This window comes from Ahaetulla prasina, chromosome 7 (genome assembly GCF_028640845.1).
Source record: "Ahaetulla prasina isolate Xishuangbanna chromosome 7, ASM2864084v1, whole genome shotgun sequence".
NCBI lineage: Eukaryota > Metazoa > Chordata > Lepidosauria > Squamata > Colubridae > Ahaetulla > Ahaetulla prasina.
This window is the reverse complement of record NC_080545.1, coordinates 62,413,850-62,434,930: the sequence shown is the minus strand read 5'-3', so window position 1 is coordinate 62,434,930 and position 21,081 is coordinate 62,413,850. Positions and strand designations below refer to the sequence as shown.

Below are 21,081 nucleotides of genomic sequence, written 5' to 3'. Positions count from 1 at the left end.
CTTAAATATTTTTTCTTTTTCTCCTATACAGGTGGGAGGAGTTTTCAGAGGAGTAGAACTGAAGGAATATGAAGTTGGTGTTTGTCAGGATAGATGTATATTATATTATTTTTTAGTTTGGGAGACAAAAACAACATATTTAAAACTTTAAGTTTTTATAAGCTATGGACTACAAAAAAAAGATTGACTGGTTTCTAAAGAACCATTAAATGCTACTAGCTTATTAATTCATTAATTATGTAACAAACACTAGTTTTTTATCTAGTTAGTAAGTGATCTTGGTTCTCCTTTTTAAATCAAATAAACATTGTAATAATGATAATAGTATTAATCACAATATGGGGATGCAATGGCTTAGTGGTTAAGGATGCTGAATTTGTCAGCTGGAAAGCTGACAGCCTGGGTAAAAGATCCAAGTGCTGTGCAATAGGGTGAGCTCCCATTATTTGCCCCAGCTCCTACCCACCTAGCAGTTCAAGCATACAAATGCAAGTAGATAAATAGGTACCACGTAGGTGGGAAGGTAACAGCATTCTGTGCACTTCAGCATATAGTCATGCTGGCCATATGACCACAATATCTTCAGTGTCTTCAGACAGTGCTGACTCCCTTGGCTAAGAAAAGGAGATGAGGACCGCCCCCTAGAGTCAGACATGACTGGAGATGGGAAACCTTTTCCTTATTAATCACAATATTATTGACCACTGAAATGTATTATCAAATTATCAGAAGTTAATATACTTGAGTCTTAATATTATATTTCAATTTTTCAAACCAAATAGTCTACATGTTTTAGAGTATTTTCAACCTACCTATGCTGATTGGGGCAAGATGACAGCTGTAGTCTAATACATCTGGAGGACACCAGGAAGGAGAACATTGGTCTGCCACAAATCAAATACAAGAAGAATCAAAATCGCCATATTACAAATTATTGTATAGAGTAAGAAAATGCTCACTAGGTAGTTCCAAGCTGAATTAGTTATACATACAAAAAGAAATAATAATATTTGGATGTCTTAGGCTGTAAACAGCAGTGTCTAGGCATGGTTTCATTATAACTGCTATAAAATGATCTTATCTAGTATTAAGAATAGCAAATGAGAAAGTTGGCCTGATATCTTACCTTTTAAGAGCACACCAGTTTGACAATGTAAGTAGCGTTTCTGAAAATTTTGTAATATGGTTTTTCTTCTGCTTTCTTAACTTCCAAACCTCTAATCATAAATGATAAGTAAAACTTCCTCTGAGAACAGCCAAGGAAACAGTAGGGCAGAGGTGACATAGTTTACTGATTAACTTTATCATGAGAAATAAGTTGAGGAAATAGCTATGACAACTGTCCAGCCCAATTTGGTGAAATTTAGAATAATTGTTCTCCGAAGAAGCATTCATAACTATAGGCTTGCCTGCTGTATTATCTCTTGTTTTTTTTAATGAATTATAAAAATAGTGCTTGATAAAATAAGCCAATCAACCAATATACTATAATTCAAAATGGAAAAAATTATATAAAAACTTATTCTATCCCTAAGACAAGGATAACTGAAACCATTATTGAAACTGCTGTGGGAAACGAACCGCTTCATCAAGATATCTCATTGTAACAGTCAGCAAGTCAATATTACAGTGTTGTAAATAGGTCGACTGCTTGATACCAAATTATATTTTCTTCTTGTATTTGCCAGAGTTGTTTCTAGAGGAGGACTGCTCTTTGCCTCATGGGGAAACACATGTTATTCTTCCCCCTCCCCCCCCATGTTAAGAGATCTATTGGGAAAATCACCTCCGTGTTAAAAATATAAATGACTTGATTCAAGCATGTTTATAAGCAAGGGAATTCTGGAGTGGGTTGGGGGCTTTTCATTATGTCTCAAGTTGGCCAAATGCTTTATGCTGTTGCTGGCCATCAGTATGTTCCAATCAGCTTTTTGTGCAATGCAGTCCTGCTACCAGCTGGGCTTCTCTCATTTCACTGGCCAATGGTTCTGAATCCAAGTTGAGTGATCTGTTGCCACGTGGGAATATACCATGTTAGCTGCCTGCCACTGACAAAAGGTGAGGGAGAAATTAACTCCTACCAAAAAGAATCAGTGTTCAAAAAAACATGGTGAGGAATACTGAGGAGTTCTGATTACCATGGCAAAAATATCCAGATAAAATTATTACATTTATGTCCAAATAATGCTAACAATGTAATATATGAAAAAAATCACTATTTACGCAAACTATTTCACAGTTCATTAAAAACCAGTTGTATACTTAAAGCCATATATATATGTATATATATATGAATATGAATATATTGTATGCAGATTGTATTTTATACACTCTCAGAAAATCTTTTCTATTCTAATACCTGATGTCACCTGCTTATTGCTTGCAAAACCCATCTATTCTTATCTTTTGGTTGAGTTGATGGGCTGCCCTTATATGCTGACAGCTGAAAACAGAGAAGCTGTGACAGACAGACTAAAGGAAGTATTATGAGGAAGATGGAAAGATAAACAGCTGAGGGAAAGAGGCAGAGAGCAGAAATAATACAGACATTCAAAGAATGCAGAAGAGTCGCAAAGGAAAAACAGTTAACACCCCCTCCCATCTTCTCCATCGTCAAGTCTTCACTCCAGATCACCACATTCTTTCATCTATAAGTATGTTTTCAAACAAAACAAAACAAAATAAACCTACACAAGAGTTTATGAATTTCTCACATGATACATATTTTGACTAAATGTAAATGTTGCTGAATGATGGGGAAATATATGATAGGGAAAGACATTTGGACAGGGCCAAGAAATAGAATTGGTTGAACCACAGAATTGATTGAAGAAAATACTTGTGGCTCAAGATTAAACTGAGGGTTACTTGGTACTCTCTGAGCTTGGTGGTTTTCCTTCAGAAGTTTCATTGCCAAACTAGGTAACATTAACAAAATATTTGCAAGAAAACCACCAAGCTCAGAGAGCACCAAGAACCATAGAATGGTTAAACAGCTGAAGAGTCTGAATTCTTGAATGTTCAGTAATTAGACCATAATCTTTTTTATACTGAGCAAAGCACTGACTGATATTTGCTATCCAGGATTTCAGACAGGAACTTTTTAGTAAAGGACACAAGCTCGGATCTTTTTCTATACAGCAGGGGTGTAAAATTTGCGACATTATATTGTCGTTACGTGATGTGTCACAACTTTTCCCCCTTCGCTAATCAGAGGTGGGCGTAGCTAGCGCATGATGCATCTGGCCCACTGGCCACAAATTTGACACCCCTGCTATACAGTATATGTCAGGGGTAGTCAACCTTTTTATACCTACTGCCCACTTTTGTATCTCTGTTAGTAGTAAAATTTTCTAACTGCCCACCGGTTCCACAATAATGATGATTTATAAAGTGTATCGTCATCTGTGCATGCATCTCGCGCATCGTGAATTGGGTTTGAGGGGGCACCGGCTACCAGCTCTGCTTGTCTGTTACAGCTGGGTGGTGTGGGGGGAGATACGCGAGCTATTCTGGGACGAAGCTCTTTTGTTTGCGGTCGCACTATAGCGCCATTTAGTTTCACTTAGGTAATGTGAACTAAACTTATGTGCAGACAATACAAATAGTATATTTTCAGAAATTTAAATTGTCAAGGGGAATTTTATGAAAACCTAATGAAAATGTTTTTAAATAATGCTATGAATTTTTTTTAAAAAGTCAATTAAATTAAAAAAAAGGAGAATGCTTCAGTATCTGACAAAACCCCTACCGCCCACCATGGAAGCTGGAACACCCACTAGTGGGCTATAGGGACCAGGTGGACTACCACTGGTATACGTGTTCTCCAGTGGTAGGATTCAGCCAGTTCGCACCACTTCGGGAGAACCGGTTGTTAACTTTCTGAGCAGTTTGGTGAACTGGTTGTTGAAAGAAATCATGAGGGCAGAGAACCGGTTGTTAAATGACTTGAATCCCACCACTGGTGTTCTCCTATTGCATTAATAGTGCACTTTACCACTGAATTGCCTTTTTTCTTTAATTTTGTTTAGTTATTTACTGTGTTACCATGTTTCCCCGAAAATAAGACCGTCTTATATTTTTTTGAACCTGAAATAAGTGCTTGACCTTATTGCCATACTCTCAAAAGCCCGATTGGGCTTATTATCAGGGGATGTCTTATTTTGGGGAAAACAGGGTATTATTCATTCATTTTATAGCATCAATAAAAACTAACTGGGGCATTTCTAAAAATAGTCAATTGGTTAAAATGATAGAGAACTGTATTTATTTTATTTATTTATTTCCTGCCTTTATTATTTTTTTACAGATAACTGAAGCTGGTAAATATATCCAGCATACCTTCCTCCTCCTATTTTCCTCACAACAACAACCCTAGGAGGTAGATTAGGCTGAGAGAGAGTGACTGGCCTAAGGTCACCCAGTCAGCTTTCATGCATAAGGTAGGACTAGATTGACTGTCTCTTGCTTTCTAGTCTGGTTCCTTAATCACTAGACCAAACTGACTCTCTGTTAGCTTTCTTTCATTATAAATATTGTATTTCTATTAATGTAAGTTCTGATTTACCAAATAAATTAGGACCTTCAGAAAGAAAAAATCCATCTGCTGAAGATAGCTGGGGATGGTTGATCAAGTTCATCTCTGATGCCATAGAATGTAAGATTTGCAAACAGCGATGAAACCTAATAAAAAAAATATTATTAGTTAAAAAATACAAAATACTAGGACTTGCAGATCAAAATTGACTGCTTATAGAAAAATAAATTTATTGTTATAGCAATTGTGACTGGAGCAATACTTAAAGCATATCTAGAAGTATTAAATTTATCAGATGATAATTTTACAAAAAATAATAATAAAGAAACCCACCACCCTGTTTGGAACCGTCTATATTCTTTGAGTCTGTTTTAATAATTCTTAGAACCTTGGTTAGGACTTGACAGCAAATAAAAACAAGCCTTATAGTCTTCCATGTGGATCATCTCATGTACTACAATGTGATTGTTTTCAGGCTAAGAGACTTCCCTTTAAAATGGATACACTTATCTAAACTTATAATGGAAAGCATTACTGTCAGGACTCAAATTGTTGGGGGCAATATGCTGACTTTCATTAAACTGCTTAGAGAGGGCTGTAAAGCACTGTAAAGTGTCCAGTGGCAGTTTGCTACCAGTTCGCCCTGGACCAGGCGAACCAGTAGTGACGGCAGGAGGCTCCACCCACCTGCCCGGATGCTTCTGCGCACGTGCAGAAGCTCATGCATGTGTAAGTGAGCGCCCACAAGCGAATCAGTAGCGATGGGTTTTGAAACCTTCCCCTGAAAGCGTCATATAAGTCTAAGTGCTATTGCTATATTCATTAAGTCTTTCTCCAGCCACAATCCATAAGCCATTATCCATGAAGGCATTCTCAGTTACTGCTATTGTGGGCAGTGTCGAAAGACAGCTGTTTTAGATTATGATAGCCCCAAATTTAGGAGTTTAGTAGCACTTTTCTGACACATTTTATTTAAAAATAATAACCTTTCAGGAGCTGTTGTTTACTTCATCAGAAGATTAATCCATATTGGTATAACATGCTTCAAATAGATTCATATTTTGGTGGGAATATTCCACCGTTTGAACAAACTCATCTATTCATTTATTATTTATTAGCCTTCATCCATGGGCTACTGTATTTAAGGTGTGTCACAGTCAAACATCAAAGTATTGGAAAATACAAAGTTACTGGAATTGTTTTAGTGGACATTAAAATGTCTGAACTAAGATATAATCTAATAGAGGGGTCACCAACCTTTCAGACCTCAGGGACCACTAAATTCATAATTTTAAATCCTGCAGACCAGTAATATAAATTTTTTAAAAAGATAAATAGTATTTAGTGCAATATAAATATGCAAATAATTTTTCTATGGACCACCAAAATTTTCTCGCAGACTACTAGTAGTCTACGGACCACTGGTTGGTGACCACTGATCTAACATATTGTTCACAGGCTCTGTTCTGATAATATTTATCTGACATTTTCAGCATCATGTATATACTAATATTATATTAATATTGTATTATTAAATTCTATGTATTATAGAGAGCAATTCAGTCATATTTATGCATTTTGATCATGTCAACTACCTTTATCTCATTGTAAAGGCAGGGTAAACAATAAATTATCAAATATTCTGAAAATAATTCCAAGTATTCATTATTTCCAATATATATATTTATTGATGATCAAGTAAACTGTAAAATCAACTAGACATTTCTACATAAGCATAACATTTCACTAGACATTAGTGCTGCCATAGTCAAGCCTTTTTCAATTTTGCATATCTAACTGTATATGAACTACAATTCCAAAGCTTTTGCAATCTTGGAAAAAAATCTGGGAGATGTAAACCTCACAAATCTGAAAACACATGTACAACATACCACTTTGGCCATGTACAGCTGTTTTATATTAAAATTATCAAATTAAAATTTGCACCTGTATTATTACACAATTGTCTGTAAATACTGTTTACATTAAAGAATCTAATTTCTTTCCACAATTATTTATCTCTATGCAGGCTTTCTATTACTTTCCTTGTGTGAATCTTTATGGCTTTTGTGTAGGAAGTAAGGCCAAATTCTTATTAGTTCAGTTTGCATCCTGGTTTGTTTCATCACTATTAATCAAATTAATCTCACTTGGCTGGGTCCATAAATTATGCCAAACCAAAGCCAGATAAGCTACATTATGGCTTAATGTAATGTGTGAATTGAATCCATATATTTCAGTTTTGTTCGCTGAAATTTATTGAAATGTCAGTCAATATTGTTAGAATATGCAATCAAATTCATATTTTTATCTTTGGATAGAAATATTCATCAATTAAGCATTTGTATTAAAACATATATTAGAAAAGGTAAAAAAAATGGCTATTGTACTTAAGGTGACCCACTGTCTTATATGTACTGAGCATCACAATCATTGGCTTCATTTGTGTTCTGATATTTTATTGCAGCCTCTATATGGTGTTGTACTGTTGAGAAACTAGTGAATAAAGAATGACATTCTTTAGAGTATTTCTACATCCAATTAAATGTGTCCCTTTATCAACCAAAATAATAGCACTGCCAGGTGTCAGGGCTATGGGATCATTATCAGATCAATGCCGGCCCACAGATTCAATGAAAAAAAGCTTATACTAAGAAAGTAATGTAAAGACAAGTTTTATATTTCCTCTTAAAAGAGAAATAAAAGCATATAATGAACAGTAATGATGAGGTACTTAATGTCAAATTCTCACAAGTATTTTTTTTAAATATTAGAGGAAAGAAAAAGGATTCTCAGAACCACTGAATTGGAAGTGGCTATTATAATAAAGAAAATTAATTTCACCTTTGTCAATAAAATTAATGCTAAAAAGAATATGGAAAGGTGATTTTGCATTGCACAAGATCCTATGCTTGTGAATCCACAATAATAATTATTTTTTTCTGGTTTTTCCCCCTTCATATTGCACACCATGGTGAAACTTCACATTTTTGGATCTGCATCAGAAATATAAAACAAATATCAAATTTCACCAGGATATTTGCTAAACTTAATGAAAAAATGAATTCAATTCAAAAGTTTATGTCGTTATTATTTTAGATTTAATCAATCATCATTATATTTTGACAATGGGAAAAACAGTGCTTTGGCAGCTAATCCCCACAGATTAATGCAAATTATATATTTTTTTAAAAAGGAGTCTTTTATCACACACTAAATAAATAAAAATGTCCTGTTCTTCACTTCTTGTACTAATTCATGTGTTAGTCAAAACTTCCAATAAGACAAAATGAATGAAATTGCAGAAAACATCACACTCAAAATTATGAGTTATCCAAACTACAAGCATTAGTAAATAGCAATTTATACCTGATATCTTGCTGTGTTCATAGAATTGACAATTTTGCTTTGAATTGAAACTCCTAATGATTTTTCAGCAGCAACATTTTTGTTTTGATTTTCACTTTTGCAGGATTGTTCAGTGAAAACATGACCGCTTTAGCTGACTTCTCCCTTCTTCATTGACTCAATTCTGCAGTAGCCAAAGTTTACTCATTAACAGTACGTTCTTTCTATCTAAACAGGCTTGAAATACAGGAACTTTATAAAACTGGATACAGCACAGTTCCTGGGCAGGATACGTTGCTTATCGTGATTGGTTGAAGATTCTTATTGGGCAGTAACTAAAAAGTATGTTGACAAATGCCAGCTTATTCTTCTTTGAATAAGACAACCAAAAGGTGTAAAGGTCAAGGCCAAGTGGAATTCCAGGTATTGAAAAAGGCAGAAAAATGCCAGAAATAAAGCAGCTATGTTTATGCCTATTTAAAAACTATTTAATTGTAACCTAAATATTCTGAAAACAAGTTAATTATCATCACAGTGATAATCTGATCTGATCACCAGAAATGCCAATTAAAATTTCTATAATTCCCACCCATATAGCCACAGCTAAAAAACGTACACATTCATCTTTCACTGAGATTAAGAAAGATTTAGCCTAACAAGTGTTAGGTAAATGTTTATGTACATTTATTTATTCTTGCAGAATTTATTTATTCTTTAAACTATTTCTGTATGAAATGTATTATCAAAACATCATTTGGCTGAATCAAACCAAACATGGACCAAATGTTGGTTTGATTCATTTGGCTGAATCAAACCAAACCAAAACATAATTGCCAATTAGATGCCAGGTCAACAGGACATGAACAAAATAGTACCCTTTTACTTCAGATCTCAAAAAAACCCAAACAACTGTAATTGAGAACAGATCTTAATAGATAGAGCTACTTCCTCAGAAATCTATACAATTCATAATTTTATGAATGAAATCTACAAACACCCCCTCACACACCTGTTAGCATATGAGGAGACAAGAATTATAGGAACGGGGAAATTTAGCTTGATAACAGTAATGCCTGTTTCTTTCTGATATGTAAACTGATAAGATGGAATACATTGGAATAGAACTCAAACAAATCAAAATTATATATCTAAAATAACATTTTAAAATATATTTTGGCATCTATCATTCCTACCATTTTGAAACATCCCTCTATAATTTTAAATGCTGTCTGCTTTTATACTCTATTCTATTCTTTTTTCATATGAATGCAGTTAATCTGTTAAGTATCAGATGAATTCTGAATCATAACAGTATTATCTTTTAAAATAAATTGCTGTTTTATTTCAGATGGTACCTACTATAAATTACTGATCCCATTACTCTTTTTCATTCCTTAATCATGACATCTGATATCAGCTGCTTCTCAGAGTTTCTATGAGTTTCTCATCTGTACACATAATCAAAATGTATATTTGCAAGACATTTTGTTTGCAATCTAATCTATAATTTATGAATTATTATTAAGAATTAAATATGATAATGGTAGTATGTCATATGTGTTAAAAACTGAAAGGAAATATTGTGCAGAATGTTGGCTTGTTTTCAAGGATAAAACCGTTTATGACTTTCAAAAATAAGTGTAACATAAAATCTCTTTTAAACATTTACTGTATATGCTTATTTTATTCATTTAATCATTGACCTAACTATTGCTCCATCTCTTCAGTACTTAGGCCTTCAAAGTCAACAGATAATAATGTGAAATAAATAAAACCTTTGTCACCCACTGCTACATACGATTTTACGTAATCCCCTAAAAATAAGAAACCTTTGTACAGCCTGTCAGTAATATACATTGTATCACAAAACAGGTAATCAAATTTGATTTGGAAAAACCATGCTGTTTACAGAAATTGGCTAGCTATTCAAGCCTCTTATGAAGGGAGTTCTTTAAGTCTGTGTTTATTATTGTTGTCTATCACACATTTGTCTACTGTTTATTTCCACTTTTAATAGTTGTGTGATTTTATCTTTGTTTCTTTCTGTGCTGCTTAATTAATTTCAATACTATTCAAATTGTTTATTGACCTGCTGTATTCTAATATTTTCTCTGGAATATTCTAGTCCAAAGAATATTTATTTTATTATTTATTCATTTTCTCCACCCGTTTCTTCAAAGTCATTTCTTCAAGTATTTCACCAGGCAAATCCACCCAAAGATTAATGGTGTTTGCTAGTTTCATGGCTTGATGTTGTTACACTAACAATTACAATTACTAACAATTAGTTTTTAAAAACTTTTTTACACCAGTCTATAAGGAGACTCAAGGCATGTTATGAAAGTCACCTAGAAAGTCACCTAGAAACAAAGAACTTCAAACCTGAAGTATGAAGGCGGAATGATCCTACCGTCACTGTATTTAATTTATAATGAAACAAAACTGAAGAGTGGTTTTAGTGATTGGGATTAGAATGGAATTTCCAGTGCTGCATATTTATTTATTTAAAAGTATTTATATGCTGTAGCTGTTCGTTTTAAAACGAACTCTTGATGGCTTACAACCCATAAAACAATATATACAATCATAAAACCAACTATATGCCAAAAACAGAAAAACCATATGGCATATAGTCCCCAGCATTGTCCACTTCCTTTTGGAACAGAAGTTAATATTTCTGTTTTATGGAGAGGAGAAATATTAAGAAGACATGGATGTTTTAAGCATCTTAACTCTCCCTGTCAGGGAGATCAAGTGATTGGGTCTGTTGTACATTAGCAGAGCTTCTAGGGCCATACCTCCCTGGAACACTGCATTATGAAGGACAGGACACAAGAACCTTTAGTCAAGGTTTATCTGGAGGAAGGCCCTTATGAAGAAAAGAACATTCTGATGCATAGAGAAGGTGAGTGATAGAACAGGAAATATATGAATCTTTGCTTCAGAGGAAATTGTTTTGGACACACAGAACAATATTTGGTCTCATTTGGTCTGAATGAAGGTATTTGACTTGACTGGTATTTGTCTCATATAATTTAATCTCAGATTAATAAATTTGGGGGGGGGGGTTGTATCCTTATGCACCTTAAACCATAGTGTGCTGTAAGTACTTGTAGTGGTTTTTAAACTGTGAATTTAACTCAGGTGATTGTAGTCTCCTTTATATTGATTTTTTTAATGATTGGTATATTATTTAGTATTTTTATTATTGACAGTATTGGGTTGCAGGATCAGGGAAGACATATATTTACCTTCGTTTGCGAGAGTACTGGGTGTTTTACCTGGAATAAAGTGAGTGCTGGAATTATTTGTTACATATTTAAAAGTCAATTAAATTGAGATTTCAGTCATATTAACTGTGTTAGTGGGCAATTAAGAGTGGAGGCTATTGAGGGGATATTCAAAATATATCTGGCCATGTTTCCTTCAGCATTTTAAAACCTAATTTCATTTTCTTCACATACATTCCTTAATACCCCCTCAGAGATCAGAAATTTTACCAAATAATATTTCATTCATGGATTGTTACAGATAATTTAACTCTCACTATAGACCCTATATTTCAATACATATTTATATCTTTGTAACAGTATTAATTCTTGAATAATTTTTCTACAGTAAATGACCTGTATGCTCACATTGCAACTCAACTGATTATTGCTTTGGCTTATCTCCATTATTTCCTTTCCAGAAGTCTGGAATAAGAAAGAACAAGCTTTGATTCTCTTATATTTGACAAGAGTGTTATCGTGATCACTTATTTATATAACAATCACTTTCACTTTCCCTTCATTTTTCATAGGTCTGCTTCTAGTCCCCTGATCATTTTCATTGCCCTGCCTTTTCCTGAACCAGTAGTTGGATTCTACCGGTTCTACCTGGTTCATACGAACTGGTAGCCGTGGTGGTGGGAGGCTCCGCCCACCCCCACCCCAGATGTCATCATGGAGGCTCTGTGCATGCACAGAGGTGTCGTGCGCTCACATTTGTAAACCGGTAGTGAAGGTAAGTGAATACCACTCCTGCCCTGATTCCTTGGGGGTCTGATCAGTCCAGAATACTTGCAATGAAACTTTTAAAGTGGAATTATTATTTCTTACCATTTGGAAATTATCTTTATGTTGATGCAGTCTAAAACTGGACTTTATTATTATTATTATTATTGCAATTATATCACATATATAATCTGAATGCAAAAAAATGGTTATCGACCATTTCTGATTTTTCCAAAGTTTTCAATTTCTGTTATTTGTAGGGCTATCATCTGGTTCACAAACTCTTGAATGAGGTTGATTTTAGAAGGCCATTATTATACATTACTTTTGAAAAAAATAAGAGGCTCAATCCTATCATGGGAACATTATAAATAACCCAGAAAACATAAGGAAAATTGAGGATGTTGCCTGAAAAGAACTTCTGATTGACTCAGGTGCCTATAGCCACATAGTTTTCTTGGCAGAATTCTGGCAGTAGTTCTGGAATGTTTTTTGGCTTTCCAATTTAATGTATAGCACTGATCTTTCCTGATAATTTTCCATCCAAGTCCAACCCTATTCAGTCTTCCAAAAGACTTAAGTCTGCTCCAAAGCAGAGTCAAGATCACCTCGGTTCTGCCAAATGCTGTGAATCTATTATAGTTAGGACTTAGCACATTTTCATTATGCATGGTTTGCTTCAATTGATTTAAAAAAAAGGACATAAAGAAGCACCTTCTGATTTTCACACTGTAGAGGATGTTCATTAATGGTACTTTTCTCTATTTCACCACGAGACCCCCTTCACCAACCAGTCCTAAAAAACAGATAGACCTGACTGATGAAACATTGCTACATAATGTAAAGCTGTACATCTGTACTCAGAAATTATTGCTATTACATTCAATAACATTTCTACATGAGGGAATATAGGATGGCAGTTTTACTGTATGATCAGTGTATGAGCAATTCAAAAAATGAGCAAGCTGTATCACTCACAATGAAACTTTATTGAAGGTTATATAACAATAAAACTAAGATTGCCATCATTTATTGTGCAGTGATAAGAAGTGTGAGTACTTTAAAATATTTGGCTATACAGTGGATCCATTCTGGCATTTATTAAGAGACTGTCATAAAGTAATTTGCAGTCCAAGAGATTACTGAAAAACTTGAGGCACGGCCTTAACACGGTTGTGGGTTTGTGTCTTCTGAGGAAGATGAGAATAAGATCAGCAAGCTAAAATCAGATGCCAGAAAATTATAACAGATTAAAGAAAAGCAGCTGGAAGAGAAGAAAACCTAAGAATACCATGAGGCAGTGGTGAAATCTACATTTTTTTACTATCGATTCTGTGGGCGTGGCCTGGTGGGCATGGCAGGGGAAGGATAATGCAAAATCTCCATTCCCACCCCACTCCAGGGGAAGGATACTGGAAAATCCCCATTCCCTCCCCACTCTGGAGGCAGCCAGAGGTGGTATTTGCTAGTTCTCTGAACTACTCAAAATTTCCACTACCGGTTCTCCAAACTGCTCAAAATTTCCGCTACCAGTTCTCCAGAACCTGTCAGAACCTGCTGGATTTTATCCCTGCCTTGAAGAGAAATAATATCTGGAAACAATAAAGATTAAGGAAGCACTGGAAATAATAAAAGAGCAAATAACAGCTATGGACATACAAAGCCAAAATTGAGAAGATAGCTAGATAGCTATTTCTTTCAGATTTTCCAATGCACCATTATTGCTACTTAGTCATGCTATTGTTGTAATCAGTCTGTGCGATCTTCTTACAGCAGCTAACTAGGTAATCCACTGTTTCTTCAGCTTCTTTGTAGGGAAGGTATTTGCTATCTAATGCCCCCCCCCACAAAGAAGCTGTAGAAAGAGTGGATTACCTAGTTAGCTGCTGTAAGAAGATCGCACAGACTGATTACAAGCAATAGCATGACAAAATAGCAACAATCGTGCATTGAAAGTACTACATGCCTGCAAGCAAGAACTGGTTGGACATTAAAATAGAGAAAGTCATAGAAAATGAAAAAAGCTAAAGTAATTTGAGATTTTAAATTAAAAAATACAAGCACCTGTCACATAACACCCCAGACTTAACAATTGTCAATAAAAAAGACAAAAAAAGTCTGGATAGTGGACGTGGCAGTACTTGGAGACAACAGAATAGAAGAGAAAGAACTGGAGAAGACACAAAGATCTATAAATAGAAATAGAACAACTCTGGCAAAAGAAAGCAAAAGTAATACCAATAATAATTGGAACTTTGTTTGTAATCCCAAAACAACTTAAGCACCATTTGAACACCACTGATATTGACAAGCTCATCAGTCAATCGCAAAAGGCATCTTACATCCTGTGATGATACCTTTACCATCTGATTTCCACATCTCCCTATCCAAATCCTTGGGAAGGATTCAGTAGGTGGATAAAAATGCCAAATCAAGTTGATTGTGTGATGAACCATAATATTCAAAACCAAGCTTTGACTATCACTTTTATTTCATAAAGATAATCATGAGATTTACGTAGAATCTAGCTTTTCTTGGAAATAAAAGCAGGGTTGGGCTGCTGGGGGTTCGCAGGGGTTCAGGAGAACCTCTAGCTAAGATTCTGTGCATTTCGGAAAACCCCCAAATCCCACTCCTGGCTGGCTGTGCCCATCTTGCCCCACCCCTTCCAGGTGTCCCCACGTGGCCCATTTTGGATGCAGGCAAGTGCAGGGCACGTGTGGAGGCTTGGGGAGGGTGAAAAACAGGCCTACTGGAAGTTCGGGAAGTCTGGAAATGGGCCCGCTTCCGGCCTCCAGAAGACCTCCAGAGCCTGGGGAGGGCAAAAACGCCCCTCCTGCTATGGTGCAGGAGGCCAACTAGGCCATGCCCACCCAGCATCCAGGCAGAGAACCTTTAGCCAAACTTTTTGAAGCCCACCCCTGAATAAAAGCAATCTTGACATTAGCACTTTGTAGCACTGTTTATTTTTAAAAAATATAATAATCATTTCTTTTAAAAAAACAACAACACAAAAGCATTTGAATCCTTGCAGGTACCTAGCCAAAAATTACTAATATGTTCTCTAGCTCCAGATAGGAGATGCAGGATTTAGAATGATATGTGACTGAGTGTCCCTACTGGATTTTATTTCTACTTCTCATTCAATCCTATGGACACTTGGAATCTATTCCTATTATCAATTACTTCTCAGCTTTACAAAGATTGAAGTCAAGGTGAGCCTAGGTTATTTTGAAGATCAGGTTGAAAAAAAATATAGACATGATTATATTTGAAAAAGTAGAATGAGAACACAATATATTCTTTAGTGGAACATAAAGTGGAGAGGAAATTTATTGGGGTTGGGCAATAGTATGGGAGTATTTTGAGCTCAGGAACAACGTTTGATCACAGGGATTTGTTGTTATTTTGTGTTTGTTCCAAACAATTGTGTCAGCTTTGTCCTATTATTCCATGTTCAAAACCAGTTTAATCTGAACAGTGGGGAAGGGATAGTACTTTCCACTTCAACTGAGGGCAGCAAGCTATTTTGGAGATGCAATGTTCAGCTATATATCATAGAGTCGTCTGTTACAGATGTCAGTCCTTCACATTTACCATTATAAATTACGGCTTTGTATTTTTTTAATGGTAGGATTGGTCATAAAAAGGATATTGTAGTTAATTTCCTATTATTCATATCAGTAATTCTGATCCTTTTAAAGCTTAATTCTTATATACTATCTCTGCTGTTGGAGATACTCCAGTGCCAGTTTGAGAAGTCAATTATTCATAAAGAGAAGAAAGTGGGTATCTCAGTTTACCTGTGTCTTTTTTTCTTTTTCTTTTTTCTTTTCTTTTCTTTTCTTTATTTATTTATTTTGTCACATAGTATATATAAGCGTAAGCATGAAATAACTATACAATATATAAGCATATATATAAGTATGAGTATGTAATAACTATATTAATTGGATATATGTTATAATTGGATATAACAAAAGAAAACAATAGGACAGGAATGGTAGGCACGCTTGTGCTCTTATGCTCTTATGCACGCCCCTTACAGACTTCTTAGAAATGGGGTGAGGTCAATAGTAGACAGTTTTTGGTTGAAGCTTTGGGGATTTTGGGAAGAGACCACAGAGTCAGGTAGTGTATTCCAAGCATTAACAACTCTGTTACTGAAGTCATATTTTCTGCAATCAAGATTGGAGTGGTTAACATTAAGCTTAAATCTATTGTGTGCTCGTATATTGTTGCAATTGAAGCTGAAGTAGTCTTTGACAGGAAGGACATTGTAATAGATGATTCTAGGTGTAATGTATTTGAATTTTTGGAGGGAAATTTGGGCGGGAAAATACACATTCCTGATTGGCTGGTGCCTCAGCCAAAACACTATATAAAGAGAGAAGTTTGCCTATTGTTTTCGCTGGGTTCTCACAATAAACCAAAGAGCTGTTGTCATTCACGTGGTCTCCTGCCTCATCATTGCCTGGACTTAACACTAGGAGTTAAACTCAGGTCATGCTGAAGACGGCGTAGTTCTAAATTTTCTATACCTAGGATTTCAAGTCTGGTGGCATAAGGTATTTTGTTGTATTCAGAGGAGTGGAGAACTCTTCTTGTAAAATATTTCTGGACACGTTCAATTGTATTGATGTCAGAAATGTGGTATGGATTCTAGACAGTCGAGCAGTATTCAAGAATTGGTCTAGCAAATGTTTTATATGCTTCTGTTTTTGCAGAAGAAGCTACGCAAGATTAGGTTTACAACTCTTAAAGCTTTTTTTGCGATGTAGCTGCAGTGGGCTTTGGCACTTAGATCGTTTGATATGAAAACTCCAAGGTCTTTAACAGGGTGGGGGTCATCTGTAAGGTAATGTCCATCAAGCTTGTACGTAGTGTTTAGGTTCTTTTTTCCAATATGTAAGACTGAACATTTGCTGGTGGAGATTTGGAGTTGCCAAGTTTTAGACCATTCAGATACAAAGTCAAGATCTTTTTGAAGGGTAGCTGTATTGTTGGTGGTGTTAAATAGTTTCGTTAGACTCTTACCACATTTGCAGACAGCAGGGAGGGAGGGAGAGAAAGAGATCTGGATCTTAGGAATGGGGCACAAAATCAGCATATTTCTAAAGACTATGCAAGCCTAGGATTCTGCCACAGGGAATGGATTATAAGTCTGAAACCTATAGCAGTATCTGAAACTAACAAATAACCTTAATCTTCACATTTCTCAAGAAACAAATTCTGATACATTCCAGAAATGATATCAAACATGTTTCAGAGTTTGGTTTGTATTTAGACACCTGGTCTCTCGGTTTCAATTTTATATCCAGTTGTGACTTCTGTATTTCCATTGTTGCTTTTTTCTTGTTCTTCACTTGAGACAATAAACATTCATATTGCATGGTATTTTCTTCTCTCAATCCAGTCAACTACCAACTATAACTGAATCTTGAATTGTACAATACTGACCTATTTGTTTCCAAATTCATAATGCTTTAGCCCAGGGGTGAAATGCTCCCAGTTCGGACCGGATCACCTGATCTGGTAGTGATGGCGGTGGGTGGTTTGGAGAACCGGTAGCAAAAATCCCTACCCGCCCCCCACAATGGCCAGCTGAGCTGCGTGAGCATCAGAGGGTGTTTTTTTTTTTTTACTTTTAAAAGCATTTTTTCTTCGGCCAAAAAAATGCTTTTAAAAGTAAAAAAAAACAGCAACCCTCAGCTGGGTGCTAGCCATAAAATGTCAGGGGGGGAGAGGGGGAATCTGTTTTTCTTCCCAGCAGACTTCAGGGAACCCTGCTAGCCAAACCAAAAAATGGGGGGGAGTCCATTTTTCCTCCCAGCAGGCTTCGGGGAAGGAAAAACTGCTGGGAGGAAAAATAGACTCCACCCCCCATTTTTTGGTTTGGCTAGCAGGCTTCAGGAAGGCTGGGAGGAAAACAGGGTATGTGTGGGGGGCTCGTTTTTGAGAGAGAGAGAGAGAAAGAGAGAGAGAGAGAAAGAAAGAAAGGAGGGAGAGAGGCAGGGAAGGAAGGAAGGAAGGAGGAGAGGAAGGAAAGAGTACAAACCTGGCACTAGATGCAGCTTCAGAGGATAATCCAGGGCTGGGACCTGGAGGTCATCTAGTCCAACCCTGCTCCAGCATTGTTAGTGAGTTTCTGTCTTTTGATCCCCCAGTCACATGATTACACAGCCACGCCCACCCAGTCACATGACCCCCCCCACCAAGCCATGCCCACAGAACTGGTAGCAAAAAAAAAAAATAGATTTCACCCCTGCTTTAGTCCTTATCCCCAACCTACTACTTTTAAGTCTTTCAAATTAATTTAATTGAACTCACAAACTTGACAACATTTCTTCTCCTCCAAATACACACTTCAGTCTCATCTTGGTTTTAATCTTTCATCCTGGAAGATAGCTCTTTATTCTCTCTTATTGATTGCTACTTTTATGTTGGCATAATCCACGTCTCTTCTATTTTCTCTCTAATTTCTCATGGCAATGGTGACTGTGCGTTTGGGAAACAGCAATCCTATTCCCAATATTTATAATGAGGCAGTTTTAAATTAAGATATGCTATTTTATAAGACAGATGTTCAGTCTGATGAAAATAAATAGGAAATGGCAATTTAAATGAGGCTTCATTTTAAAACAATATTGTATTAGAAAAGAAGTACATTCCTAAGGATGAAAAAATTACTTGGAAAATTTGAGTTTAGCAAAAAGGTAACAGATGAAAAGTACAGACAATTTATAAACTTATTATACAATTTATAAATTTATAAACTTATGTAGGAAAGAGAATAAAGGAAAGTTTTCTCCCTCACTGAAAATACTAGAACCTGTGATTTTTCTATGAAACTGAAAGATGGAAGATTTCAGATAAATAAAATGACTTCTTCACACAGTAGTACTCACTATTATATTACATACTGATGCAATGCTACTTTAATAAGTTCTCAAAAAGTTTAAAATAATATCACAAAGCTAATTATGTTTTTTCCTGCTGCACCTGATAATAAGGCTTACTTATTATAAGGAAATATGCTCTAGTTTTTATTAGAACATTTTTGAGGGTTTAAATGACTCAGTACATGGTATTTAACACTTTTATTTTCTAATTATGATTGAAAACATATAACTCTACTTTTTCACTACCTATCCAGGATTTTTTTTTAAGAGAATGCACTTAGTTACCATTTATTTTCAAACATTAACCTCAGAATCCACTATCTGATATATTTAATTTAAGTATTCGGTGGAAAATATCTCTCAGTAAAAACACTTTTAATATAATAAAAGTAGTTCCAGACAAGGTTCGTTATCATCTGAAGGGCATTTAATTCCTTTCTGAGGAAAGTGAACTCTAATGCCTTCAGTATCAAAGACCCCTCCAAAAATTAGTGGTATCCCCAAAGTATGGAAGAACATATAATTAGGATGTTATATCTCTGTTGTCATGTTTTCCTATACCTTAAATATTGTTAAAACAGAACAATTAAACAACAGGGCTCTCAATAAAATACACAATGTAGCAGAATATCTTCACTTGCAATTTTACTGATAGTGATAGCAGGAAAACAAAATAATCAGGTTAGAAGTCATGCAACATGCTTCCTGAATATCTCTCACAGATTATGAGGAAAATTCTAAAATACCAAGTGTTTTGGGTGTATTGCATGTAAATCCGTTATATGAACTATAACAATCAGCACATTATTTTTTAAACAATAAACTCCTGCAAATACATTGACTGCTTACATAATGTCAAGTGATTGAGAAAATAATATGTATATATCCTTTGAGAGAAAAGCAAAGGGCACAAGAACACATTTGTTGTTTATACTGTATGAAGGGATAATTTAAAGCAACTGTTCCTTGGGGTCCCTGATATTCAGGTCTTTAGTTTGCAAGAAAGCATATAAGAAATGTATAAAAATGTAATTCAGAAACAAAGAACACTATAAATTCCCAGACTGCTTGTTTCTCTTCCATGACTGAATTGTCAGTTATTACAGGTAGTTCTTGATTAGTGCTGTTAAATGATTGCATTATTTGAATTCAAATAATACTGTATTATTTGATAATATAATAATAATAAAGTAATAATTTTATGGAAAATATAATAACTGGTTCCAGCTCAATGGAAATAGGCAATGAAAAATGTTTAACATAATGTTTCATATGTATGTTGCTAAAACAGTATAGTAATGGATAAAAAGAATATACTTATAATTTAAATTTAGGGTTAACAAAAGTCACAGGGTGGTTATCAAAAGCAAAACAAAAACAAATTCTAATGCAAATTCAAAGTATTCCAACATCTTTTCCTATTTTACTACCCTCATGTTATTTAAACTGGGAAGGCAACATGACAAGAGAAGCATTTTTTTGTTCCAATGCAAGTCTCTTCTTTCTTAAACTTGTGTTTTTTTTCCTCTGATGGGCTCTTCCTTTTCTCCATTTTCCATTCACAAAGATTAGCAACATCTAAAATTTGAACCACCTGTGGATGCACTTGCTTCAATTGCACATGCATTAGACTCACATTAATTGAATTTTGGGTTGCATTAAATACAGCCTGGTATCAATTTACAGTATATGCTAAATTGAATATTGCATTATTCAAACTTGCAGAAATTGCAACCTCTCTGTATCTGTCCTGATTTGGTATCTATTTAAATATCATTTATCTAAGCGGTTATTTTTGTTCATTTTGGCTTCCCAGTTCATGAAGTACAGCATAAAATAGCATACTTTAAACCTCATTTGACAAAAGTCTTTCCAATCAGGGCATGTAAGGACTGTTCTTGGAAGAATGGACTCAGTTGCTCCTATTTTCAATGCCTGGCAAATAACTGATATATTTCAGGTGGATTTGGTATGGTAAAGATATGGAATAGTGCAGGAACACAATTTTATTTGGGTGGAGAGTATGAAACTTTGGCCCATTTGACCTTTGAAAGGAGATCTGGAGGATACATGCAAACCATGGATGTAATCAGGGCAAAAAGTAAATGATTTAATTTATCTTAAATTAATTTAATATGTTTTAATCATGATCTCCTTCTATTATAATTTAGTGACAATTTTTGGGTAGCTCAATGGGCTGCATTCAAGATCTTGAATAAGCCCATGGTTTTAGGTTTGCCTCAATGACTTCAATATAATTGAATTATTAATTATGCTAAAGAGTTGGTCTTCATTTATA

The 21,081-nt window shown here is 35.1% G+C and overlaps 1 protein-coding gene across 1 annotated transcript in view; it reads right to left on the bottom strand.

Moving 5' to 3' along the window:
• The window catches only part of NR1H4 (nuclear receptor subfamily 1 group H member 4), a 38,310-nt gene extending 30,245 nt beyond the window's left edge, over nt 1-8,065 (bottom strand). The window contains exons 1-2 of the mRNA XM_058190510.1: nt 7,907-8,065; nt 4,568-4,683 (exon numbers count right to left, since the gene is read on the bottom strand). Of these exons, the coding sequence (XP_058046493.1) occupies nt 4,568-4,652 (85 nt within the window). The 5' untranslated portion in view covers nt 4,653-4,683; nt 7,907-8,065. The remainder of the gene's footprint in view (nt 1-4,567; nt 4,684-7,906) is intronic.
• Nucleotides 8,066-21,081: the final 13,016 nt, after the last annotated feature.